Source organism: Patagioenas fasciata, chromosome 22 (genome assembly GCF_037038585.1).
Source record: "Patagioenas fasciata isolate bPatFas1 chromosome 22, bPatFas1.hap1, whole genome shotgun sequence".
In the NCBI taxonomy this organism is placed as follows: Eukaryota; Metazoa; Chordata; class Aves; order Columbiformes; family Columbidae; genus Patagioenas; species Patagioenas fasciata.
In genome coordinates, this window is record NC_092541.1 from 5,219,444 (window position 1) to 5,246,313 (window position 26,870).

The 26,870-nt window shown below is 49.7% G+C and overlaps 4 protein-coding genes across 5 annotated transcripts; 3 read left to right on the forward strand and 1 right to left on the reverse strand.

The window, feature by feature from the left end:
* The first annotated feature begins 1,411 nt into the window (after positions 1-1,411).
* Positions 1,412-1,720, forward strand: LOC136111689 (feather keratin Cos1-2-like). The gene has a single exon (XM_065856026.1). It carries the CDS (start codon positions 1,412-1,414, stop codon positions 1,718-1,720), a length of 309 nt encoding a protein of 102 aa, XP_065712098.1.
* Positions 1,721-8,021: 6,301 nt separating this feature from the next.
* On the forward strand, positions 8,022-18,072 carry LOC136111691 (feather keratin 1-like). 2 transcript variants are annotated; one of them, XM_065856028.2, is made up of 2 exons: positions 8,022-8,051; positions 17,743-18,072. In XM_065856028.2, the coding sequence occupies exon 2, from the start codon at positions 17,764-17,766 to the stop codon at positions 18,070-18,072; it is 309 nt and encodes a 102-aa protein (XP_065712100.1). In that variant the 5' UTR covers positions 8,022-8,051; positions 17,743-17,763. The 2 variants fall into 2 exon arrangements, with proteins under 2 accessions (XP_065712100.1, XP_071674139.1); XM_071818038.1 differs by lacking the exon at positions 8,022-8,051 and adding an exon at positions 16,660-16,677.
* LOC136111688 (feather keratin 1-like) lies at positions 8,756-9,064 on the forward strand. The gene has a single exon (XM_065856025.2). It carries the CDS (start codon positions 8,756-8,758, stop codon positions 9,062-9,064), a length of 309 nt encoding a protein of 102 aa, XP_065712097.1.
* A 5,130-nt stretch (positions 18,073-23,202) lies between the features above and the next one.
* LOC136111722 (feather keratin 1-like) lies at positions 23,203-23,496 on the reverse strand. The gene has a single exon (XM_065856070.1). The coding sequence runs from the start codon at positions 23,494-23,496 to the stop codon at positions 23,203-23,205; it is 294 nt and encodes a 97-aa protein (XP_065712142.1).
* Between the last annotated feature and the right edge of the window lie 3,374 nt (positions 23,497-26,870).

Sequence of the window (26,870 nt, forward strand, 5' to 3'; positions counted from 1 at the left end):
CACATTTTAATTTTGGATTGGCCATGTGTCAGGCTTCTGGCGTGAGGCCAAGCCAGGAGTGTGTGTTGTCTACAGGCCTGTGTCCCATGAGGGGACAGATTCCCCTGTGGCCAGAGCTCTGAGCACTGACCTCTACCTGACTACCAATCTCCAGGCAAACCATTGTGTGTCCTGCAGGTCAGGGTCCAAAACATGTGGCCAAACTGCATGATGGTGTGAGGGCAGTGGGAGGAATAAGGTGCAGTCCTGGTCACACTTCTCATGTAGTGAGGAGGGACCTGACTCCACAGGTCTTCTTGAGGAATCAGGGGGTTTTTGGAGGACCAAGTCCTTCCTTATGACTGCATTGGCTGGAGACTTCCAGAGACTGCCACAAGAGGGGATGTTTTGGCAAAAGAAACCAGCAAATGTATCAAGCAAGAGAAGCTTTCCTTAGTCAAAGGTGTTTTAGACCAACACTGCAACCCATCTGCATGTAGAGGAAATGACCAGTGACTGCTGGAGTGCAGCAGGGAGGCAGAAGGGAGCTGTGCAACGTCCAGTCACAGGAGCCTTTGTACACTAGTGAGAGGACTGCAATGGTGGGAAGACTTGCACCTTCATTTCCTTGGAGTTGAAAGCAATCTCAGCAGATGTCCCCAGAGCCATATTCTCTGTCTGCACTGACCCCTCCAGCACTCTGGGGCACATCTTCTGTCTGTGCTGACATGATCTTGCTCAGAAAAAGTCTTTGTCTGTCACTGTGAAACTTCAAAAGACCCTCCATGGCATAATGGTCATCTAAGAGATGAGGAAATGAAAGTGATGACGGAAACCAAAGAGCAACCTGTGCAATTATGTAGGGTGTTTTGCTTTGGAGGTGAGTCTACAGAAAAATTACTGCCTGCATGCAGTGATTGTGAGCCTGGGGCTGTGCAGGAGCAGTATGAAAGTGGGTCCTTCTCCTCACTCACTCACTCACTCACTCACTCACTCACTCACTCACTCACTCATTCATCCACTACTGTTGTCTCCATCTCCTTGGGATCTAGGTGAGTTTGGAGCCATTTCTTGTCTTCACCCTTCTCCTCATCTTCCTCCTTGTCTTCCTGCTCCTTGTCATCTTCTTCTTCTGGGTTTTCTTGGCACTTACCTGCTCCGTTGTCTTCTACTGCATCTTGGAGCTGTTTGACTTGGTGGAGATAAGGGCACAGAGAGTGTGCCATAGAGAGAGGCTGGGGCTTTGTTGCGATATCTCCTGAGCTATGACCTAGGTAGGAAGCGCCCTCAGCTTGGTGGCACTTGGCAGAGCTCATTTTTGTGGAGGGTTAGGGTCTCCCTCATGGTGGGCTGACAGGCTGTTCTTCAGAAACCCAGGGAGCTTTGTTTTCCTCTGACTTCTCTCTCCCAGGTGCAGCTCCAGCCACAAGACATGTCCTGCTACAACCCGTGCCTACCCTTCCAGTCCTGCGGCCCAACCCCGCTGGCCAACAGCTGCAATGAACCCTGTGTCCAGCAGTGTCAGGACTCCAGAGTCTTCGTCCAGCCCTCCCCTGTGGTGGTGACCCTGCCTGGCCCCATCCTCAGCTCCTTCCCGCAGAACACCGCCGTGGGATCCTCCACCTCTGCTGCTGTTGGCAGCGTCCTCAGCTCTCAGGGAGTGCCCATCAGCTCCAGGGGCTTTGGTCTCTCTGACTTGGGCAGCGGCATCTGCGGCATGGGGAGGCGTTTCCCCTGCTAAATTTTCCCTGCACTTGCATCCACCTTATTTCTTTTTTTTTTTTTATTGACTCATTAAAGTTCTTCTGCATCGTGGACTGCACTTTCATGTCGTCCTTTCCCCTGCACCTGATCTCCAAGATTCCCAGAGAGACACATGTTTCTGAATGGTGGCTTTTGAAAGCGGGTTGTTGGGGATGATTTTTCAGTGATGTCTAAATTAAGCAGGTTTCCTTAGTCTTGCACAATTCAGACACATGGTGTGAATTTTGGGGTTATCCTATGCAGGGACAAGAGTTGGACTCGATGATCCTTGTGGTCCCTACCACCTCAGGGCACTCGGTGATTCTAGGATTCTGTGGTAATTTCTATATTTGTCCACATAGAGAATCACCAAACAGATTCTAGGGGGCTGCCATCTGCAGATGGGCATCCTGGGAGAGCATCTGCAGATGAAAGGACAAGGAAAAAGTATGTGCTGGGGTGCAAAAGAAATTTATTGAGTCAAAAAGAAAACAAGGTGGCTCTGAATAGAGGCCCCAGTACAGAGAGCACCAGGGGCAGACCAGAGAGACTTTCATATGGACAGGTCTTTAAACATCCTCTGGTCCAAAGTGTGGCAGTTGCCCATCCCCCTATAAGGTCTTGCTTTCAGTGGAGCAGATGATGGCTCCTTAGCGCTTTTATGCCCCACTGTGCTTGCCCCTGTCCATGCACCTTGGTTGGTGCCAAGGCGCCGACAGTTACTCCCCTCCTTTATGCCTACTCTGGGCATGGTGAGTCCTCACATTCACCTCCCCCCAGCTGGTGGAGCGGAAAAGTTGGGACCCTTGGTCAACAGGCAGGGTCCTCTGGCAAGGAGGTTCCCAGGTCTAGAGAGGCAGAGAAGCTTCTGGACCATGATCATAAAGACCACAGCCACACTCAGCCAGGCTATAAATCACTGGATGCACCCTTTGCGTTGCTCTTCTTTGGACTAGTGGGTATGCAGTCAGAGGCTCTGTTCCTTACGCTGGCCATGTAAGAAACATTCCTTGGCGACTGAGACACCTTGCCAAACTGGTAAGCAATCTGGGCACTCTTGAGAGTCATCACTTTCTAACAGAGTGGGAAGGTACACATTTTGAATCATCACTCTAGATTTTTGGGATCTCATACCCTTCAGTTTGTCCCTGCTGTGTAGTAATTAATTTTTGGATGGTATCCGAACCTGTGTTTCATGGTGTTGCCGGAGTGCTGAATAAACCTCATTTGTAGCTGTTTATTTGCAAACAGTTCCACTTCGATTAATGTTGCTTTGGAGCTTATTTTCCTTCTAAAATGATTTTTGGGGTTCTTCCATGACTCAGCCCTCCTGCTGTGGGCAGGGATGTCTGTCACTACATCAAGTTATTCAAAGATGCTTCAAAAAACCTATGCTTCCAGTCTGCTTAGCACTCATCAGATGGCATCTACGGAACTGCTCTCATGCAAGAAGGTTCTTACCAAGTGGTACAAGCTGGGAAACTAGGATGGTGTAAGGGCTGGAGCAATCCTCTGAGAAGGAGAGGCTGAGGGTACAAGGCTCACTGAACATGGAATAGAGAATGCTTTCATAGGAGGTATAAAATCATTCTAGTGAAGCAATGGTCATTGAACTCTATCATAGAATTCTATCAAACCCCAGATAGGCAGTGAAGTTTAGAAATCAGAGGGTCATCCCAAGTATGGCTAAGCATGCTCAAAGCAAAAATATCCTCAACAATCCCTTCTTAGAACCACACCTAAGGATCAGGTCTGACCCTGAGCATCTTGTGAGAGCATCTGCAGGGGAAAGGAAGACACACAGGCATGAGCTGGGATGCAGCAGAACTTTAATGGGACAAAAGAGGAAAATCAAGTTGATCCAAGTGGAGACCCCATTGCAAGGAGCACCAGGGGTAGACAGGAGTCTGTGACCCATGGCTGTGGTGGAGACCCTGCCAGATACTTATCTGCCTGCCCCACTGAGGGAGCAGGGCCAGCAGGTCCTCCCTAGGCTGGCTTTGTGGGGCTCACAACCCAGGGGAGCACAAGAGAACAAGGACACAAGAGGGAGAGGAGACACTGGAAGAGGGGGAAGGTGGCATTAGCTGTGCTTTCTGAGAGCTCGGGTTGGTCCCATCCTTTTGCAACGGGTGCTGGGATTGCTCAGCCCCTCTGAAAACAACAATCTAATGCTCCATCCCCAGTCCTGTCCCATCCTGTGTGTCCCTGGTTTCCTTCCCCAGGGCCATCATCAGCAGCTTTAGCAGGGGAAACGCCTCCTTATGCCGCAGATGCCGCTGCCCAAGCCAGAGAAACCAAAGCCCCCGGAGTTGATGGGCACTCCCTGAGAGCTGAGGACGCTGCCAACAGCGGCGGAGGTGGAGGATCCCACGGCGGTGTTCTGCGGGAAGGAGCTGAGGATGGGGCCGGGCAGGGTCACCACCACGGGGGATGGCTGGATGTAAACATGGGAGTCCTGGCACTGCTGGACGCAGGGCTCATTGCAGCTGTTGGCCAGCGGGGTTGGGCCGCAGGACTGGAAGGGCAGGCACGGGTTGTAGCAGGACATGTCTTGTGGCTGGAGCTGCACCTGGGAGAGAGACAGGGCAGGGGGAAGCAGATTATGAGGGATGGTTGAACAGCAGCTTGTCACTCCAGATGATGGAAATCCTTCCTCTCAGCCCAAAAGAGTCCTACAAACAGCAAGCAAGTCCTGGGTGATCACTTCCTTGTCCATAACTCAGGAGACAACTCAGTGAAGTCCCAAGTTCTCTCCATGGTATACCTCTTACTTCTCCCACGACAAGCAGCCCAATGACCCAGCAAAAGAAAAAGGGGCAAGTTTGTGCTGAGAAATTCTGGAGAGGATCGAAGTGCAGGAGGAAGAGCAGGAAGAGGAGAGCAAGTTTCAGACTCACCTTGTTCCCGAAGAGGTGAAGATGAGAGGAATGGATGAGAGAGTGAGGAGAAGGACACACTTTTATACTGCTCCTGTACTGCCCCAGGCGACCAGTCCCTGCACATGGGCAATAATTTTCCAGTAGACTCACCCTCACAGCAAAACATCCTACCCAATTGCACTGGTTGCATTTGGGTTTCCTGACACCCTCCCATTTTATTTCCTCATTTCTGACATGCCTGGTCTGACATACAAGCTCCTTTCGTGTCTCTGGATGAGACACCCAGTGATATTCCTGGCTGGATCACGTCTGTGCGTGGTGAAGATATGCCCTCAGGGGCTGAGGGGTCCTGTGCAGCCAAGATGTGTTGGCTTGGAGCAGTTCAATTGTTTGCAATTGCCATTGCAGGAAGAGGTTTCTGTTGTCTTTCTCTTGGTGCCCTTTGCTCTGGGGACAACATTTGTCAGGTTCTCTGAGTATGCAGGGTGGGGTTAGGAAAGGCAAAGCCCACCTGGTATTGAACCAGGCAAACCATGTGGGGGGCAAAGAGAAGGTCTTCTTCTGGGTAGGTCAGCAGCAAAAGAGAGGCTTGTGCAAAGGCTGAATGGAGCAGCTCTACCTGGGACAGGGGTTATAGGAAAGGTAGAGGTACTCCAAGGGTTCTTGGCCTTGGTCTTGACTGGCAGGATTTGCTGTCTAAAGATCAGGCTCCTGAGAGTCCTTGGAAAGTCTGGAGCAGGAATAAGTTCCCCACAGTAGTGGAGGATCAGGTGTGGGAACACTTAAACAGATTGGACTGACATGAGTGCACCAGGCTGAGCTGGTTTGACTGAAAGTGATTTGATTTTCTTCATGCAGTTAGGAACCTTTCTTTTCTGCAGATATTTACAGCCCACAGCCTCGAAGGCACTGTTTTGTCTGAATAAATCCTTTTATTTTCAGCAAAGTGCAGAACAAGCCCTATCTTGCAGATGTCTGTAATGTCTTTGTGTTAGCCTTGAAGGCATTATTTTCTCCTCAGTCAGTTCCATTCCTCCAAGCAAAGTGTGAACTAGACCTTATCTGACAAATGTTCAGTGTAGCGTGTAGCTGCTTTTGGTAAATAAGAGCAGAATTTTATAGCACACAGTTTACTATGTAACATGAAGCAGACAGTATATTTAAAATCACACAACCTTACAATTCTAGGTGATTCATTCTAATCAGTAGGCACTTACTTAAGCTAAGTGATTGCTATGAAACTTGAACTGGGCTCATGCAGTGATCTTTGAGCAGTAAAAGATCATCACCATTCAGCCACACTTGCTGAGCAGAGAGAGCTCACGGTAGCTTACCCAGGCTGTCATATTGATAGAATAAAGTTGCTGGCTCCCAGTCAAATCACACACGGTCGGAAAAGTATGGACAAGACTCCTTGCACTCACAACTTATGGGTGTTCAATGTGATGTTCGCTTCCTTGTAGGTTTCCTAACAGGAGTTCTTGGCCTGGCTGCAGCTCAGGCCTTTCCCTCCTTTGGAGTCTGTACGAAACTGTTTCTGGTTTGGCTGGGGGAGTGTGGGGGGATGGTGGAAACATCAGAAAATACTTTGTTAGTGTGGTCAAGCACCATCTGGGATTGTCACAGACGGGCTGTGTCTTCTGCATCCTTGTAGGTATTCAGAGCTTGACAAGACTTGGCCCTGGGAATCCTCTAAAGGCTGACTGTGCTTTGAGCAGGGCCGCTTTGACTAAAAGATCTCCTGAAGTCCCTTCCAACCTCAAGGATTCCGTGATTCTGTCATGGTGAACGGACGGGTGATGCACAGCTGCCTCTAAGAGGGAAGAACTGGTTGGGAACATGGGAATCAAGGACAGCCATAGCTATCACACTGGAGAAACTGAGTGTTCAAGACCTGATGACAGGGAGGAAAGTGAGTAGCAGAGTACAGTCCCTGCATTTCAGGTTCGCTACCTAGTGAAGCAGATGGTAGGTAGAATGCCATGAGAGCAGCTGTGAAGACAAACCTCATCTTTCTGACCAAAAAGGATGAGTTGTGATGACGAGGTCTCCTGAATTCTCAGTAGAGGGAAAGAAAGGTTTGCAGAAAACATCTCCATTCTGGTTGGGACTCATCCCTCGGTCCCATGCAGTGCATCTTCTCCTGGGCAATAGGGCTTAAGCACCCATTCTTTCCCATAGGCCAAAAGCCTCCTCAGGCTGGAGGAAAACCCAACACCATCAGGAACGCAAGGAAACTCCCTTTATATCCCTGGTATATAAGAACTCTCAGGATCCTGCAGTGCCATGTCCCTGAGGATGCCCAGGGAGGGGATGTGCTGAGAAGGGCCCAGGGTACAAAACCAAGTCTCAGACCACATCAAAGAGGTGATGCACTTCCCTGCCCTGCAGGCATGGAGGCAGCTGGAACGCATCCCAGGAGGCCAAGGGAGTGTCTTCAGCAGGCAAGCTTCCTGGAATAGACTCTCCCTACCCTTGGCAAGTCACACTCTTTGGATTGGCCATGCGTCAGGCTTTTGTTGTGAGGATAAGCCACAAGTGTGTGCTGTCTGCAGGTCTGTGTTGCAGGCAGGGCTGAATTCCCCTGTGGCCAGGGCAGCTCCATCCCAACCCCGGGAAAATGGTCTCCGAGCACTGGATTCTACCTGAGTACACAGCTGCAGGCGACGCCAACAGCCATTGTCCTCAGCATGACCTACTTGCCAGCACTGCCAGAGTTCAAGGGACTCACACCACAGTCACTGTGCTTTGGAAAGGATTCTCCTGCTGGTTAGTGTTCAAAGCGTATGGCCAAAGTGCGTGGTGGTGTGACGGGAGTGGAAAGAACACGATGCTGTCCTGAGCAGCAGCACAACCCTGGTGTAGTGAGGAGGTACCCAACTCCACAGGGTTCGTTGAGAAATCACGGGGATTGTGAGAGCAATGTTCTCTTTCCCCAAACCTGCCGATGACATTGGTTGAGAACCCCCAGTGACTGCATGAGAGGGGACAACTTTCCCAAACAAACTAACAGAGGCAGGAGAGGAATACATTGGTGGGAGGACATGTGCACCTTCATGCAAAGGGAGTGGGAAACGAGCTCATCAGATTTCCCCAGGCCCAAATCTCCTGTCTGCACAGATGTCTCCAGCACTCAGGGGAACATATTCTGCCTTTACTGATGTGTTCCTACCTGGGAAATCCTTGCCCTTTCATGTCAACACTTCAAAGGTGCCTCTGAGGCCTAATGGTCAGGTCAGAAATGAGGAAACGAAATGGCAGCATTGATGAAACAAATTTAACCTGTGCCATTAGGTAAGGTGTTTTACTTTGGAGGTGAGTCTGTTGGAAAATTACTGCCCACACGCAGTGACTGTGGGCCTGAGGTAGTGCAGTAGCAGTATAAAAGCAGGTCCTTATTCTCACTTTCTCATTCACTTCTCTCGCCTCCTTCTCCTCAGGAACGAGGTGAGTCTGAAGTCTCTCCTTCTCTCCTCTCCTCTCCTCTCCTCTCCTCTCCTCTCCTCTCCTCTCCTCTCCTCTCCTCTCCTCTCCTCTCCTCTCCTCTCCTCGCCTCGCCTCGCCTCGCCTCGCCTCGCCTCGCCTCGCCTCGCCTCGCCTCGGCTCTCCTCTCCTCTCCTCTCCTCTCCTCTCCTCTCCTCTCCTCTCCTCTCCTCTCCTCTCCTCTCCTCTCCTCGCCTCGCCTCGCCTCGCCTCGCCTCGCCTCGCCTCGCCTCTCCTCGCCTTGCCTCGCCTCCCCTCCCCTCCCCTCCCCTCCCCTCTCCTCCCCTCCCCTTCTCTCTCCTCTACCTATTCCCCTCTCCTCAAGCTATTCCTGCTCTTTTCTCAGGTAGTGGGACATGGGCTGTTAATCTTGGGAGAGGGAAGGGTTCAAACAGTGTTGCAGGGAGAGAACCTGGTGCTTTGTTGAAGTAAGCGAAGGAGTAGACAGGGTTATTCCTGAGTTCAGTCAATTTTGATGGGGAACGTTTAAGCTGAAGCAAAGGAGAAACACATGAACCTCTCTACACAGCCTCCAGTTCTAACCTCCATCTTTCCTTGTCTAGGCTTGTCTCTTTCGTGGTGAGGTGACAGACTGCTTCTTTACAATCACTCATCTTCTGCTTACCCCTGCCTTCTCTCCCTCCCAGGTGCAGCTCCAGCCACAAGACATGTCATGCTACAACCAGTGCCTACCCTTCCAGTCCTGTGGCCCAACCCCACTGGCCAACAGCTGCAATGAGCCCTGTGTCCAGCAGTGCCAAGACTCCCATGTTTACATCCAGCCCTCCCCCGTGGTGGTGACCCTGCCTGGCCCCATCCTCAGCTCCTTCCCGCAGAACACCGCCGTGGGATCCTCCACCTCTGCTGCTGTTGGCAGCATCCTCAGCTCTCAGGGAGTGCCCATCAACTCCGGGGGCTTTGGTCTCTCTGGCTTGGGCAGCGGAATCTGTGGCACGAGGAGGCGTTTCCCCTGCTAAAGCTGCTGATGATGGCCCTGGGGAAGGCCCCTGGGGAACCACAAGATAGTACCAGACTGGGGATTGACCATCAGGTTGTTACTTTCAGAGCGGCAGATCAACCCTAGCACCCCTTCCAAAAGGACGGGGCTAGCCTGGGCTCTCAGAAAGCACTGTTCATGCCACCTTTCCCCTGTTTCAATGTCCCATGTCCCTCTGTGCCCTTGTTCTCTTGTGCTCCCCTGGACTGTGAGGACCTTCTGCCCCTGTTCCCTCTGTGGGGCAGGCAGATGGACTCCTGGCTATATCTCCACCACAGCCACGGGGTGCAGACTCTGGTCTGCCCCTGGTGCTCTCTGTACTGGGGCCTCTATTCAGAGCCACCTTGTATTCTTTTTGACTCAATAAAGTTCTTTTGCATCCCAGCACATACTTTTTCCTCATCCTTTCACCTGCAGATGCTCTCCCAGGATGCCCAAGGAGACACATATTATTCAGGGCTGGTTCCAGGATGGGCTTGTTAACAGGAGAACCGGTACTAACCATAACCTTGAGATGCAGAATTGTGAGTTGAGGAAAAGACCAGATGGAAAATAAAAGCTTGAGAAACGCAAGTGAAAATCCCCATGACCTTAGCCACTGCTCCCCACACAAGTGCTTCTGCTCCTCACCATCCCACAATTCATGCTGAACTGTTTTGGCCAAGGTGCTTCTTGCATCACATCTTTCTTACATTACAGCAGTTTTGTAGGTGCTTTCAAGTGAGTGCTGAGCAGAGTGGGATAGTCACTACCTTGTATCTCTGATGTGAGGTCCTACTCGCCTTGGCCAGGATGTTGGTGAATGATCTTGGTGCCCAGGAACAGTGCTAGAGTTGCACTTGTTTTGCTGGTGTCACTGCAAAAGCACCTTTCCCTGGCCCTGCTGTTGGGCTGCTGGAAGATTTGGCACAGAATGGGAAGGAGTAAGATGAGGACGACATGCGCTACCGGTTGATCTGTGTGGTGTGTGGAACCTGAGCAGAACTAAGCACCTACAATTTGTTCTCTCGATCCACTGTCCCAGTGGTATGGAGAGATTTGGAACAGCAAAAGAGCAAAATACCCTTGAGTTATGTTCAGGAAACTATAAAAGGGGAAGGAAAAGGTGGAAAAAAAACCAGAAATAACAAGTGATGCAAATGAAATCAGCCACCACCTCACAGCAGCAGATTGATGCTTGCCCAGCCTCTGAAGAATGACTACTTTGAAAAGACTGCCCACAGTCCTTCACTTAATTATCTATTAACAACCATTGTCCAACCATCCACAACAACTCCTTCCCACAATCACTGTGAGGACCATTTCTCTCCATGGGCATCTTGGGATAGTGTCTGCAGGGAAAAGGATTTCACAGAGGCTTGGGCTTTGATACAGCAGAACTTTAATGAGTCAAAGATGGAAACGATGTTGTTATGAGTGTAGATCTTAGTTCAAGGAGCACCAGTGGAGATGAGATTTTGAAACCCATGCGTCTGGCAAACATCCAGGCAGGTGTCCAGCTGCCTCCCTTACAGGGTGAGCAGGGCCAGCAGATCCTCCCTTGCTGGCTAGACACTGCCATGGGATCCTCCGCTTCTGTTGCCATTGGTAGCATCCTCAGCTCTCAGGGAGTGCCCATCAACTCCAGGGGCTTCGGTCTCTCTGGCTTGGGCAGCTGCTATTGCGGCATGAGAAGGTGTTTCCCCTGCTAAATCTTCTCCCTGCACTTGCATCCATCTGATTTGTTGGGGTTTTTTTTAACTCATTAAAGTTCTTCTGCATCCTGAACTGCACTTCTGTGTCATCCTTTCCCCTGCACATGATCTCCCAAGATGCCCATGGAGACACGTGTGTCTCAGAGGTGGCTTTTGAAAGGGGGTTGTCTGGGATGATTTTGCAGTGACTATCAACACAGCCTTGCATTGAGTCTGCTTAATCTTGCACAATTCAGACACATGGTGTGAATTTTGGGATTATCCTATGCAGGGACAAGAGTTGGACTCGATGATCCTTGTGGTCCCTACCAACTCAGGACACTCAGTGATTCTAGGATTCTGTGGTAATTTCTATATTTGTCCACCTAGAGAATCACCAAACAGAATCTAGTTGGTGCTACCTGCTTCGTTGTGTATGTCTTTTTTTCCTCGGTAAATCAACTGTGATGCAAATAGTCAGGAAGGAATGTGGTATTGACAAGACACAGGCAGTGGCTTGCCAGGAGCAGACAGGAGAACCCACTGTAACCATAACATTCTGAAAGGAAGGGACACAGTGCAGCTGGTTGCCTGGATTGTGGTACCAGCATAGCGCAGAACCACAGAAAGACTTCTATATATGGACAGGTCTTTAAACATCCTCTGGTCCAACCTGTGGCAGTTGCCCATCCCCCTACAAGGTCTTGCTTTCAGTGGAGCAGTTGATGGCTTCTTAGAGCCTTTTGTGCCCCACTGTGATTGCCCTTGTCCATGCACCTTGGTCAGTGTCAAGGTGCCAACAGCTACACCCCTCCTTGATGACTCTCGACTCCTCACATTCAGCTCTCCCCAGCTGGTGGAGCAGAAGAGTTGGGACACTCGGTCAACAGACAGGGTCCTCAGGCAAAGAGGTTCCCAGGTCCAGAGAAGCAGAGAAGCTTCTGGGCCATGTTCATTATGACCACAGCCAGATCCAACCAGGTTATAAATCACTGGACGCACCCTTTGAGTTGGTCTTCTTTGGGCTAGCAGATATGCAGTCAGAGGCTCTGTTCCCTAAAGTGGCCATGTCAGGAACATTCCTTGCGGACTGAGACACCTTGCCAAATTGGTAAGCAATCTGGGTGCTCTTGAGAGTCATCACTTTCTAACAGAGTGGGAAGGTACACATTTTGAATCATCACTCTAGATTTTTGGGATCTGATATCCTTCAGTTTGTCTGTGCTGCAGAGTAATTAATTTCTAGATGATATCCAAACCTGTGTTTCATGGTGTTGTTGGAGTGCTGAATAAACCCCATTTGCAGCTGTTTGTGAACAGTTCCACTTAGATTAATGTTGCTTAGTTCCCATGACACAACCTTCCTGACGTGGGCAGGGATATCGGTCACTACACCAAGTTACTCTAAGCTCCTTCCAAAAACCTAAGGTCCCAGCCTTCTTAGCACTCATTAGATGCTATCTACAGAACTACTCTCATGCAACAAAGACCTTGACTGAGTGGTATGAGCTGGGAAGCCAGGATGGTGTGAAGCCTGGAGCAATTCTCTGAGGAGGACATGATGAGGGCACAAGGCTCACTGAGCTTGGAGTAGAGACTGCTTTGGTGGGTGTTATCAAATTATTCTAGAGAAACAATGGACACTGAACTATGTCATACAATTCTATCAAACCCCAGATGGGCAGTAAAGTTTAGAAATCAGAGGGTCATCTTAAGTATGGCTAAACACACTCAATGTAAGTCTGTGTTAACAGTCACTGCAAAAGCATCCCCAACAACCCCTTCCCAGAACCACACATGAGGACCCCATCTCTTCCTGGGCATCTTGAGAGATCATCTACAGGTAAAAGAATGGCACAAGAAATAGGAGCTGAGATGCAGCAGAACTTTAATGAGGCAGAACAGAAAAACAAGTTTGTGACCCTTGGTTGCGGTGAAGATCGAGTCAGATATTTATTTGTCTGTCCCACAGAAGTTAGCAGGGTCATCAGGTCCTCCCTAGGCTGGCTTTGTGGGGCTCAAAGCCCAGGGGAGCTCAAGGGAACAAGGACATAATAGGAAGAGGAGACATGGGAAGAGAGGAAAAGCCCAGGGCATGGGCATGGGCCATGCTTTCTGAGAGCTCAGGCTGGCCCCATCCTTTTGCAAGGGATACTGGGGTTGTTCAGCCCCTCTGGAAGCAACAAGCCTATGCTCTGTCCCCTGTCCTGTCCCATCTGATGTGTCCCTGGGGGCCTTCCCCAGGGTCATCACCAACAGCTTTAGCAGGGGAAACACCTCCTTGTGCCACAGATGCCGCTGCCCAAGCCAGAGAAACCAAAGCCCCCGGAGTTGATGGGCACTCCCTGAGAGCTGAGGATGCTGCCAACAGCAGCAGAGGTGGAGGATCCCACGGCGGTGTTCTGTGGGAAGGAGCTGAGGACGGGGCCGGGCAGGGTCACCACCACAGGGGAGGGCTGGATGTAAACATGGGAGTCCTGGCACTGCTGGACACAGGGCTCATTGCAGCTGTTGGCCAGCGGGGTTGGGCCACAGGGCTGGCAGGGGAGGCACTGGTTGTAGCAGGACATGTCTTGTGGTTGGAGCTGCACCTGGGAGAGATGGCAGGAGAAAAAAAGTTCTATGGGAGCCAAGGCAAGAGCTGAAGACAAGAGCTGGAGACTGTGTAGGGGGAACAAACACTTCTCATTCCCCTGAGGCAAGCCCTGCCATGAGTGTCCCAGCCCACGGGGATCTCTGCCAGGCCCATAGCTCAGGAGACACCTCAACCAAGATCCAGCCATGTCACACCTTCTGTCTTATTCTGCATAACATGACAAACAGCTTCAAGACCCTGCATGGGACTAAGGTGCAGGAATGTACTGAAAAATCTTAAAGAAGAAGGAGGAGAAGGAGGTGGAGAACGGGATTCATACTCACCTGGATTCCAAGGAGATGGAGGCGAGAGGAGTGGATGAGAGAGTGAGGAGTAGGACCCGCTTTTATATTGCTCCCACACTGCCCCGGGTCCACGGTCACTGCACGTGGGCAGTAATTTTCCAACAGACTCACCTCCAAAGCAAATTGTAATGGCAAGGTTGTAATTTGATGTCCATCAATGCTGACATTTAATTTCCTCATTTCTGACATGCCTGCTCTGCCATGCAGGCTTCTTTCTTTTGCTGGGATGAGAGACCAAAGCATATGCCATCAGAATTGTGTCATTTTGGATAGAAGATGAGCCCCAAGTTCTGGTAGGACGAACATTCCTGTGCTTGGTGCAGTGAAGTGTGGTTTTTTGCAACTCCCAGTGCAAGAACAGGCTCTGCTTTCCCCCATGCTGCACATCTCCACAGAGCACCCACAGGCTCCTGGTTTTAAATGTGTGCCACGTGCTTCTCTCACTTCTCTCTCTCACTTGCTTCAGTGTTCACTTGTCATTGCATCCCTGGGCAGTCAGGCGTGTACTTAGCACTCATCAGATGGTATCTACCATCTGTACCCATGTCTTCAGCTGTCTTCTTCCTGATGACCTTTGCTGTAAGGAGAACTTTTGCAGGCTGAAAGTGCAGGGTGGGGGTCAGGAAAGCCACAGATCACCTGATGTTGAATCACGTAAAGCACACAGAGGTCAAGAAGAAGTTCTTTTTCCAGGTAGGTTGACAGCAAAAGCAAGGCTTGGTTAAAAGCCACCCCAGTGTTAACAGGGCAGCTTCTTGAGAACAGGGCTTACAGGAAAAGTAGAGATACTACAAAGTTTCTTGGCCTTTGACTTTACTGGAAGGATTTTTTGTCAAGAATTGGAGTTCCTGATGTTCCTTGGAACGTTTGGAGCAAGGAAGACTTACCATAGAGAAGGATCAAGTGTGGGCACTGTTAAACAGATTGGACTGACATGGTGTCACTACAAGACCACTCTCTATAATGTATGAAAGTTCCAGTGGTCAGAGAATGCATGTGAGCAGTGGAAGAAAGCCAATGGGTGTCCCCAGGAAGGGCATGAAGGAGGAGTTGGGGAATGACAGGCCAGTCAGCCTCACCTCAAACACTGCAAAGATGGTGGAGCATATAATCCTGGAAGCCCTTTCCCAAGATGAGAGGACATGACGGTGAGGAAAGATTTAGGGAAGTAAAAAAAAAAACTGATGAACCTCATGGCCTTCTTTGATCACGTCTGGCTCTGTTGGGTGACAGAGCTGCAGCAAATGTTCCAAATCTCATCTAACCAAGGCTTTTGATGCTGTCTGCTGTAAGAGTCCTTACAGACCACTTGATGAAATTCAGGCTGGGGAAGAGGGCAGTGCAGGGCATGGAAATCCAGCATGGCTGCTGGTCTGCAAGAGCTGTGATGAATGACACAAAGTCCAGGTGGAGGTCAGTCACTCAGTCCTGGTGCACTGGAGGGGTCCAGACTAGGGTCATTATTGTTTGACCTTTTTTATAATTACTTGCAAGGTTGGAAGGATCAAACTCTCAGCAAGTCTGCAGATGCCACAACAGCTGGGGGAGGTTGGCACTGCTACAGCAGACAGTTGTGTTGCAGTTCAGAGGGATGTTGAAAGGATGGAGACATTGGGAGATATAAATATCATAAGGTTCAGTCAAGGGAAATGCAAAAACCTCACTATGCAAAGTGCTGAAGTGTGGGAGAAATAACCTCGTGCATCACCACAGGCTGAAGCCAATGGACTGCAAAACAGTTTTGCAGTGGAGGATGTAGGTCCTACTGGACACTATGAGGCAGCCCTACGCTCTTGCATCAACAGTATCCAACATCATCCTGGGCTGCATTAGGAAGAGGGTTGCTATCAAATTGCAGAAGGGTGAACCCTCTCCTCTGCTTAGCACTGCTGAGGACACAGCTGTCATGAGAAGCTTGCGGCTCTTTAGTATGAGAGAGACACTGCCATACACGAGTCCAGCAAAGGGTCACACAGATGAGTAAAGAATATTAAAGCGAAGCTCAGCTGACTTTGAGGCTTGCGAAGGGCAGCAACAGCAACTGGCAAGAGGCATCAAGAGCAACACAAGCCCATACAGGAGCAGTCTAAGAACAGGCTGATGGAGGAAAACATGGGCTTGCTGCAGACTGGGGCAGCTGATTTCCTGAGGAGTGGATAGAGAGCAAGGTTGTGGGGGAGTTAATACCTTCTCTCTCAATATTCACCTACAAGGACTCCCAGGCTGCTGCACCCACTTAAAGAGTTGAATGAGGGAGGGGAAACCTTCCCAGTAGTGGCTGGACATCAAATCAAGGGCTGCATGAGAAAAGTCAATCCCTAAAAGGCAACTAATGTGCTCCAGGGCAGGGCTGCATACAAGTAGATCTAGGCCGGCTTGAGGAAGGACCTTCAGGAGTCTCATGGCATTCAAGAAGGGCAAATGGCAAGCTCTTCACTTTGAGAGGAAGAACCTCTTGCATCAGTAATGAGTGGGGACTGATACATGCTGTGATCAAAGAGCCCTCAAACCTTCTCTGGGTAGATGTGCCCTAGGGGCTTGATCATCCCTGAGCAGGGACGGGATGATGGAAGTGAACAGAAACACGAGCCACATATTCATGGCTAAAGAAACCAGGCTGTTGTAGGGTTCTCTCCTGAATGCTCTGTGGAGATAAAGAAAGGATTGCAGAATGGACTTGTCCCTGGGTCTCACACTATATATCCTCTCCTGGGCTTCTGTGTGGTCTCCTTCCCTATGCCTCAAAGGCCTCCTCAGCTTGGAGCACAACACGGTATCACTGGAGAAGCATGAAAGCTTCCTCCAGCTACCCAGCGAGCAAGGACTCTCAGGACCCTGCAGTGCAATGTGCTGAGGGATGCTCAGGGAGTGGATGGGATCAGAAGGACCCTGGATATAAAAACAGTTCTGAGAAGATGTCAAGAGGTGATGCACTTCCCTGCCCTGCAGGCATGGAGTCAGCTGGGATGCATCCCAGCAGGCCAAGGGAGTGTCTTCAGCAGGCAAGCTTCCTGGGATAGACTCTCCCTACCCATGGTGAGTCACACTCTAATTTTGGATTGGCCATGTGTCAGGATTTCTGTGTGAGTCCAAGCCAGGAGTGCGTGTTGTCTGCAGACCCATGTCCCACAGAGGGATAATTCCCCTGAGGTCAGGGCAGCTCCATCCCAGCCCCAGGAAAACCAGCTCTGACCATTGGGCTGGACCCGAGTACACGGCTCCTGGAAACCCTAATAGCCTTTGGTCTCATCATGACCTTCTTGTTGGCACTCCCTCAGCTCAAGGAGCTCACAGTATGATCCTTGTGTTTGGAAATGTGCCCAAGTTGCCGTGTCTATTGCTGGACAGGCTCCAAAGTGTGTGAAGTCCACGGTGGTGTGAGGAGAGAGGGAGCAATAAAACATTATCCTGAGCCCCAGCACACCCCTTATACTGAAGAAGAAATCTGTCTCATGGGACTCCAATTAAGGCAGGTTTTCAGTCTGCACCAGTGTGTTCCAGCATGGAAAACACTTGTGCTTCTCATACTGGAATTGAAATGAGCCTCCATGGCCTAGAGGGCATGTCAGAAATGAAGAAATGAAATGTCAGCATTGTCAGAAATCAAAATACAACCTATGCTATTAATTAGGATGTTTTACTTTGGAGGTAAGTTTCTTGGAAAATTACTGTCCATGTGAAGTGACTGCGGGCCTGGGGTGGTGCAGGAGCAGTATAAAAGTGGGTTCTTCTCTTCACTCCCTCATCCACTCCTCTTGACTCCATCTCCCTGAGAAAGAGGTGAGTCAGACACCTGTTCTCCTCCCTCTCCACCTCTGGGATTTCTCAGTGCCTTCCTTGCCCCTTTGTCACCTTGAGTTGAGGGATCTCCCTGGGCTTCATTGCTCTTTACTGGGTTCTTCTGAAGGAAAGGAGAAGACTGTGGGCCCCTGACACAGCCTCTAAATCTCATCTCCAGTTTGTACCTTGGCTCCCTCATGGTGCAGTAGACAGACTGCTCCTCTGCAAGCCCTCATATTCTGCTTCCCCCTGCACTGTCTCCCAGGTGCAGCTCCAGCCACAAGACATGTCCTGCTACAACCCGTGCCTGCCCTGCCAGCCCTGTGGCCCAACCCCGCTGGCCAACAGCTGCAATGAGCCCTGTGTCCAGCAGTGCCAGGACTCCAGAGTCTTCATCCAGCCGTCCCCTGTGGTGGTGACCCTGCCTGGCCCCATCCTCAGCTCCTTCCCGCAGAACACCGCCGTGGGATCCTCCACCTCTGCTGCTGTTGGCAGCATTCTCAGTTCTCAGGGAGTGCCCATCAACTCCGGGGGCTTTGGTCTCTCTGGCTTGGGCAGCGGCATCTGCGGCGCGAGGAGGTGTTTCCCCTGCTAAAGCTGTTGGTGATGGTCCTGGGGAAGGCCCCCAGGGACCCACCAGATGGGACCGGACTGGGGACAGAATCAGGTTGTTGCTTTCAGAGGGGCTGAGCAACCTCAGTACCCCTTGCAAAAGGACGGGGCCAGCCTGGGCTCTGAGAAGGCACAGCCCATGCCGCTTTTCCCTCTTTCAGTGTTTCCTTTTCCTCTTGTGTTCTTGTTCTCTTGTGGTCCCCTGGGCTGTGAGCCTCATAACACCAGCCTAGGGAGGACTTACTGACCCTGCTTCCTCTGTGAGGAAGGCAGATGGACACCTGGCTGGATCTGCACCACAGCCACAGGGAGCAGACTCCTGTCTGCCCATGGAACTCCCTGCACTGGGCAGATACTCCCTGCACACCGCTCATAACAACCTCATTTCCCTCTTTTCATCCATTAAAGTTCTCCTGCATCCCAGTCCTTGATCTGTGTCATCCTTTCCCCTGCACACACTCTCTCAAGATGCCCAAGGAGAGAAATGTTTCTGATGGCTGTTTGTTGGAAGGTGCTGTTGGGGATTGTGCAGTGATTGGTAACAGAATTGTATGGGGATCTTCCTGGGCTGTTGTTAAGTTTCATCACATTAGCCCTCCTATTAGTTCTTCATAGTTGTTGCAAGAATGGTATTGATAGTACATAAACATTTTCTTTTTATTAGCAGTGCTTGCCCAACAGAGAGATCATCTCTTCAGCTCCCTCTCCAAGAGGCCAGTAGGCTGGCGGTAGTCAGAGGCTTTGAGAAGACATAGTCAGGATAGATGACCCAGAATGTCAAAACTAATATTTCATATCATATGACATCACAGTCAGCAATAAATGCTGAAAAAAAGAGAAGTAGGGTGGGGATGCATTCAGTATTAAGGCATTTGTCTTCTGAAGCAACTACAGTGGAAACCTTTGCCTTGTTTCCTGGGAGTCTTTGGACATTGCCTCTTGAGGGGAAGTAGAGAATAAATCTTTTTGTTTTGCTTTGTTTGCATACAGTTTTCTTTGTTTTTCTTCACAGAGCTGTATTTAACATGAGCTGAGAGTTTTTAATCTTATTTTGTCCCCAGTTCTCACTCAGAAGGATGAGTGATGGAGCATCTTGGTGCACACCTGACAACCAAACAAAATCACCACTCTCCAGTCTTTTTGATGCTTAATATGGGGCTTGAGACAACAGCAGTTTCAAATTGAACATATCATAGCTGTAGCAGTTACTGATTTACACGCCTCTGTGCAGTGCACCGAGTTTGCTTGGTACACTGCTTATCTCTTGATTTTGATAAGGTTGGCAACATGTTAACCAAACCAAATGCTCTGTGCTTTGTCCTGGCATTGGGGCCCTTACAGTGCTGGGGGAGCTGTCTAGTGGAGAGGATGAGAGAATTCACCTTCCTCTTCCCAGCAGGACTGGTGGGGCATGTTTTGTTGAGCAGGCTCCTGAGGTCCTTGTTCATCCTCACATGAAGTTTATAATAGTACTAATAAACACTGTTGGGTCTTTTGTGGGTTTTTTTGAATCTGGTGTCATGCTGGCATAAGAAGAGGCAACTTTTGGATGCGGCAACAGTGAAACATGCCCTGAAGTTGCCGGTCCCTGTTTGGCAGCTGCTTGAATACCAGCTGCTTTTACCACTGTACTGGGCCTTGACCTGTGCTTGTTGAGCCACAGTTCAGAAGACAATCATTAAAACTGGAACCCAGATCACCCCTGAGAATGCCATTTTTGAGCCAGACATCCAAACTACATCTAAGAACAGAGTAATTTTTCCCATTTACCTAGACCACATGTAGTTGACATAGGGACACTAACAGCACCCACAGTAGTCATCACTGTAGTGGAAAAGAAATAGTGGATAAGGAAGTGAACAGGTCTTCATCATTGATTATTAAGGGAGTGAAGAGGAGGAAGAGTCTTGTCGGGAAGCCACATCTTCAGTAAAGAAATGGGAGGAAGAAGTGTGAGGAATCACTCAAGAGATGGGAAGTACAGTCTCAGTCCTCAAGAGATCTTTGAGATGTGTGTAAAGACTAAAGGCACTGGCCAGGTAAGCAGATCACTGCCTGGCAACACTGATGCTGGGACGGTGTGGCCAACAGTCAGGAACTGGAAGTTAAGGAAACCCAACACCTGAGATCTCTCATGAGGAACCTGCACAGGCAATACTTTTCTTGGGAGTAAAATGGCAGGGTGGATGTTGTCACCTACCTATGTATGTGATCAATAAGATAAGAACAACACTTTTACCACCTGGTAGCCAGACAAGGTTAAGTCACCATTAAGAAACCAGTTGTTTACTGGCTTTTCTGCAGACACATCAGCACCAGCAGTGAGGAGAGCATTGCCCTGGGGAAGTGAGGAGTGAGGGCGGCACATGAGGAGCCTTCGGCATTCACATAAGGATGGGAGGGTGGGACACAGTGCAGTGGGACCCCTTTATGTACTATCACTTGCAGGCTTGGAGGGCATCTGTGACTCCTTCAGAATCTCTGGCCATCAGACCCAGCTTTGCTGAGTCTCTTACCAGACATTCCCTCTTGGCCTCAGTCCACAAGCTATGGCAGGGACAAGTGGCCACTGCTGATGGTTGTGGAGAAGCCTAGGCTGTGGGAGGCTCTGAGAGGGCAGCAGCCTCACCAGTTCCTACAATATGGCCAAGAGGGGAGAGGAAGAGATGTGAGAGGAGGGGCAGGGCAGCAATTTCTCTTGCCCTGGCTGCCACTGTGCTGGGGGAGGAGGCTCAAGAAGGAAATGACCTCAGAAGGGTTTACAAAAGAGCTGCACTAGGCTGTGTAGCATCATGCTCGACAAGAAAACTGTGCCCAGTCTCTCTAAAGTAGCTTATTTTTGGAAGAATGGTTGGGCATGAGTCTGCTGGTACAAGGTGGTTGGGGACTGCTTTTGTAAGACTTGATTTTCTTCACTTTTGGCCCTTTCCTTCTTTAACTGTCCTTATCTTGACCCAAGGGCATTTTGCTCTCTTCAGATTTCAAGTCTTGTTCAATCCTACTGGGAAAGTGGAGTGAGTGTGAAGGGCCAGTGGATGCTTAGTGTTGGCTGGAGCAACACACCACACAGACCAACGGGCAGTGCATGTCCTCCTCATCTTGGTCCTTCCCTGTCTGTGCCCAGGGCTTCCTGGGAAAGTTTCTGGAGAGAGAGAGAGACAAGGAGATATTCAAGGCAAGAACAGAGGCAGCGGGTGTGGGCTAAAGTGTCTCAAAGGGCTGTCCAGGAGCTCTCCAAAGCAGCGTGGTGAGCAGCAGCAAATGCTGTAGAGAGGTTTTCAGCTGGGGAAGGGGAATAGCTGAACTGCTGTAAGACACAGGTGTAGCAGCCAGCCATCCTTCAGACCCTGAAAATGGGTAGCTGAAAATCAGGGCCCAAAAAAGTCACTTAAGCAGTAACTCCATCAAAACAGATGCAACTCCCAGCATTGCTCCTGGTCGTCAAGGACTGTCACTAACATCCTGGGCTATATGAGCAGGTCTATAGCCAGGACACTGATGGGAGTGAGGATCCCACTCTGCTCATGCCCACCTTGCAATATCTAGATCACTGTGCTGAGTTTGGGACACTGATGCAAGAAAGTTGCATCTACCAGAAGGGCCCGGATGAGAATCCCTGGAACCAGAGCCCAGTCAGTCTGACCTCAGTGCTGGGGAATGTTATGAAGCAGATCATCTTGAGTATCATCACGCAACATATACAGGACAACCAAATGATCAGGCCCAGTCAGAATGGGTTTATGAAAGACAGGGTCTGCATAATTTACCTGATCTTCTCCTATGACAAGATGAATCACTTAATGGATGAGGGAAAGACTGTGGATGTTGTTTAGCTGGACGTTAGTGAAGCCTTTGACACTGTTTCCCACAGCATTCTCCTGGAGAAAGTGACTGCTCAAGGCTTGAATAAGCTCACTCTTCATTGGGTAAAAAACTGGTTGGATCGCCAGGCCCAAAGAATTGTGGTGAATGGAGTCAAATCCAGTTGGCGGTTGGTCACAAGTGCTGTTCCCTAAGGCTCAATATAAGGGCCAGTTCTGTTAAGTCTCTTTATCAGTGATCTGGATGAGGGGGCCAAGTGCACCTTCAGTAAGTTTGCAAATGACACCAAGCTGGGTGGGACTGTTGATCTGCTTGAGGGTAGGAAGGATATACAAAGGGATCTGGACTGTCTGGATTGATGGGACAAGGCCAGTGGTATGAGGTTCAACAAGCCAAATGATGGGTCATGCAATTGGGTGACAACAATCACATGGAATGCTACAGGCTTAGGGAAGAGCTGACGGAAAGATGTCTGATAAAAAAGGACCTGTCGTTATTGGTCAAAAACTGCAGTGTGGTCACAAACGCCAACAATGTCCCAGCTGCAGAACTTAGTTGGGGAGGAGATACTGAAGGAGGGAGACTTGCTGAGCATGGAGTAGAGAAAGATTTGGTGGGAGACTTAAAATCATTCCTGGAATAGCTATGGTGATTGAACTGTGTTGGATAGGTCTACCAAGACCCAGATAGGCAGGCAAGTTTAGAAAGTAGAGGATGACCCTAACCATGCCTAAGCATGCCAAAAGCAAGTCTGTGTTAATAGTTACTACAAAGTCATCCCCCACAACCCGTGTCCCAAAATCCTAGCAACATATGTCTACCTGAAATGGTGGGAGAGCATTTGCAGGGGAAAGGATGACACAGAGGCATGGGCTTCTTTGCAGCAGAATTTTAATAAGTCAAAAGCTGGAAATTAGGTTTCTTTGAGCACAGGGAGCATCAGGGGAAAATGAGAGCTTGTGCCTCATGATTGTGGCAAAGATCCAGCCAGGTGCCATTTGCCAGACCCACAGAAGGAGCAGGGTCAATAAGTTCTCCCTAGTCTGGCTTTATGGGCTTCACAGCTCAAGGGAGCACAAGAGAACAAAGACGCAAGAAGAACAGAAGACACTGGAAGAGGGGAAAGTCAGAATGGGCAGTGCTTTCTGAGAGCCCAGACTGGCCCTGTCCTTTCGCAAGGGGTGCTGGGGTTGCTCAGCCCCTCTGAAAACAACAACCCAATGCTCCGTCCCCAGTCTGGTACCACCTTGTAGGTCCCTGGGGACCCTCCCCATGGCCATCGCCAGCAGCTTTAGCAGGGGAAACACCTCCACGTGTCGCAGAAGCCACTGCCCAAACCAGAGAGACCAAAGCCCCCGGAGCTGATGGGCAAACCCTGAGAACCGAGGATGCTTCCAATGACAGCGGAGGTGGAGTATCCCATGGCAGTGTTCTGCGGAAAGGAGCTCAGGGTCACCACCACAGGGGATGGCTGGATGAAGACTCTGGAGTCCTGGCACTGTTGGACACAGGGCTCATTGCAGCTGTTGACCAGCAGGGTTGGGCCACAGGGCTGGCAGGGCAGGCACAGGTTGTAGCAGGACATGCATATTCCATGCCGTATAACATCATGCTCAGCAATAAAGCTCTAAATAGTCTTTCCAAAGTAGGTATTCTTCAGAGACCATTTGGGCATCAGTCTGCTGGTGCTGTTTGGCAGCTGGCTTGGTAGCAACCAGCCCTATCTCCCCACACATCCTTCAGCTCCTGTCAAGAAGCTACCCAAGGAGAGGGCCAATGAAAGTTCCTTTTTCAGTAATCCCATCAAAAACTGTGTGACTCCCCACACTTTTCCTGAACACCAAGGACTGCCATCAACAACCAGGTCTATATGAGCAGGAACGTAGCCAAGAGATCAAGGGGATCGATGATTCCACTCTGGCCAGCACTCAACTGGTGGCATCCAGAACATTGTGTCAAGCTTTGGGCTGTAATGCAAGAAAGACCTTGACCAAGTGGAGAGAGTTCACCAGAGGGTGGACAGGATAAGGAGAGTCAAGCAGTGAAGGAGGTTGCATGGGGATGTTTTCCAGTCACCCTCCTTGGACACTCATGGCTGACTGAACATGTAGCAAGAGCTTGGGCCCAATGACCTCTGGAGGTCCTTTCCACCTTGATTATGCTCTGATCCTATGGTCCAGGACAGCCTACTTGTGCCTTGTTCCACTGGATACAGGGCCAACAATGAGGAGGAGGAGCTCAGGTCCTCAGGCAAGGAGACAGGCAGTGTGCAGAAGCTGTCCTGAATCCTCTATGGAAGGAAACAAAAGATTGCAAAAAACATCTCTTCATCAACTAGAAGACAGCAAGATCTCTGGGGCCCATCTGTCGGGACAAGTTTTCCCAAAGATGCTGTGGCAGTATTTTCCCTTCCTGTTCTCAAACTTTTCTTTTCCACCTGGTCTTCTCACTCCACAACTCAATCTCAATGCTGTGATTAGGACAGGTTGTCCTGGGCATTCTCGGAAACTATTGCCTCTGCCTTGTCAATACTATACCACATTCATCCTTCTCCCTCCTGACTACTTGCTTCATGGTGTTGAGATTATCATGGAAAGGGAAAAGGGGTGCACAATTTAGTTTTATGTAGCAAGGTTTTGGTAGTGGGGTGGTGCTGCAGAGGTGGCTTCTTTGAGAAGACACTGAAGCTATCCTGTGTTAGACACAGGTAGTTTCAGCTGCCTCCAAGATGGATCTGCCACTGGCTAAAGCTGAACCAATCAGTGAAATTGGCAGCTTCTCTGTGATAATACCTGTAAGGAACAGTAAAAAAAAAAAAAAAAAAAAAAAAAGCTGTGTAGTAGCTGTAAGAGAGGAGTGAGAGAATAATGTGAGAGAAACAACTATGCAGAAATGTAGGTCATAAAAGAAGAAGGGGAAGTGCTCCAGGTGCTGGGGAACTGATTTTCCCACAACCCACGGTGAAGACCATGGTGAAGCAGGTTGCACCTCTGCAGAACATAGAGAACCATGGTGTCACAGTCCATTAGGTGATGGACTCGTGATGGTTCTTTTACCTTGATCTCGAAATGCAAAATTTAGGCAACCTAAATGCCAAGGGGTTATAATTCAATCAAGCAGTGTTACTTTATTAATTTGCCTGTAAAACAGCATGTGATAGAGAGAGAGAGTAAGAAAAAGAAAATGGAAAAGAAACCGGGAAAAGTAAAAGTAAAGAAATGAGGTTGCGTTTGTCACCAGTCAAGTTCCAGAAGCGTCTCTCTGGTCCCGTGGAGTCCTGTTGGTCCTCCGTTGTGGTTCAGGATCCTCTGGCAGGAAGATCTTCAACGGTGTCCATTCGAGAGTCATCTTTTATGCTTCTTCACCCCCCTTGCTCCCATTGTTTGAGGCCAGTCTCCACCTTGATTTCGCAACCCAGGCTTGTACTGCACAGGCTCGAAAGATTCATGTTTTCTTTTACCACCGCTTACATGTCCAGCATTGAGGGGTCTTTCTCTGGTCCATTGGGTGATCTCAGGTCCCTTGGCAAGCTTCTGGGCATGCTCCTTTTCGTTGGCCATTGTTTGACGGAGCAGGTGAGGGACACGTGTAACTGAGGCTGCAGGTGAGAACACATCTTCTGGACAGCAGCTATTGTCCCTGGGTTGAAGAGATTGTCGTAACAATCCTTTTCAGGAGGCAGGGGGTGGTTTGTCTGAAGCAGCAGACAAAGTCCATACAGCAGATGTTGTAAGCAGCACCTCGCTGTATTGGAGAAACCAGTGCAACACAATGTTTCTCCTCGGGCCTCTCTCCAAGTCATTGTCCATATGTTCTTTCTGTCAGGACCTCAGTTCTTTTGATAGCGATGGTCAGGCAAATACTGCTCTATCTTCGAACCGACTCTCATACATGGTCAAGTGGATATCCACACTACAGACTGTGGAGGATCCATGCTGAAGCAGGTGTATATGCCCTGAAGGAAGCCACAGCCCCTGGAGAGCCTATGCAGGAGAAGATTTTTTAGCAGGACCTGTGAGGGACCCATAATGAGGCAGGTCTTGAAGAACTAGGGTCTGTGGAAAGGACTTATGTTGAAGTATGTGAGGGACTGTATACCATGGGAGGGACTCAATGCTGAAGTAGGGGAAGAGTGTGAGGAGGAATGAGTGGCAGAGACAAAGTGTTATGAACTGAGAGCAACACCAGTTCCCATCCTCCTTGCACTGCTTGCAGGGAGGAGGTGGGAGAGTCAGGAGTGACACTGAGTCTAGGAAGAAGGAAGGAGTTGTGGAAAGGTGTTTTTTAGATTTGTTCTTATTTCTCACAATCTTTTTCTATTGAAATTAACTGATTATAAATTAAATTAATTCCCCCAAGCTGAGTTTGTTTAAATTGTGACATAAATTACTAAGTGATGACCTTGTCTCAATCTTATCCTTGATATGCCTTGAGACAGCATCAAGTATAAGTTGTTCAGTCACCTTCCCTGGGATGGAGGTGAGGCTGACCGGTTTACAGTTACCTGGGTCCTCCTTCTTGCCCTTTTTGAAGACTGGAGCGACATTTGCTTTCCTCCAGTCCTCAGGCACCTCTCCCATTTCCCAAGACTTGGCAAAGATGATGGAGAGTGGCCTAGCAATGACTTCAGCCAGCTCCCTCAGCATCCCATCAGGATCCACAGATTCATGGATGTCCAGATTACTTAATTGGTCCTTAACACAGTCCTCATCAATGAAGGCAAACTCCTCCATTGTTCTGACTTCCTCTGGGGCCCCAGGGATACGGGGCTCCTCAGGACCGCCTCCAGCAGAGTAGACAGAGACAAAGAAGGCATTCAGTAGCTCTGCCTTCTCTGTCTCTTCTCTCACCAGGGCACTCACCTCATTCATCAGTGGGCCTACATTGCCTGTAGTCTTAGTTTTATCTGACATGTATTTGAAGAAGCTCTTTCTGTTGTCCTTGACCCCTCTTGCAAGG

Coding starts and splice junctions, on each gene's coding strand:
- LOC136111688 (XM_065856025.2), top strand. CDS start 8,756: ATGTCATGCTACAACCAGTGCCTACCCTTCCAGTCCTGTGGCCCAACC.
- LOC136111689 (XM_065856026.1), top strand. CDS start 1,412: ATGTCCTGCTACAACCCGTGCCTACCCTTCCAGTCCTGCGGCCCAACC.
- LOC136111691 (XM_065856028.2), top strand. CDS start 17,764: ATGTCCTGCTACAACCCGTGCCTGCCCTGCCAGCCCTGTGGCCCAACC.
- LOC136111722 (XM_065856070.1), bottom strand. CDS start 23,496: ATGTCCTGCTACAACCTGTGCCTGCCCTGCCAGCCCTGTGGCCCAACC.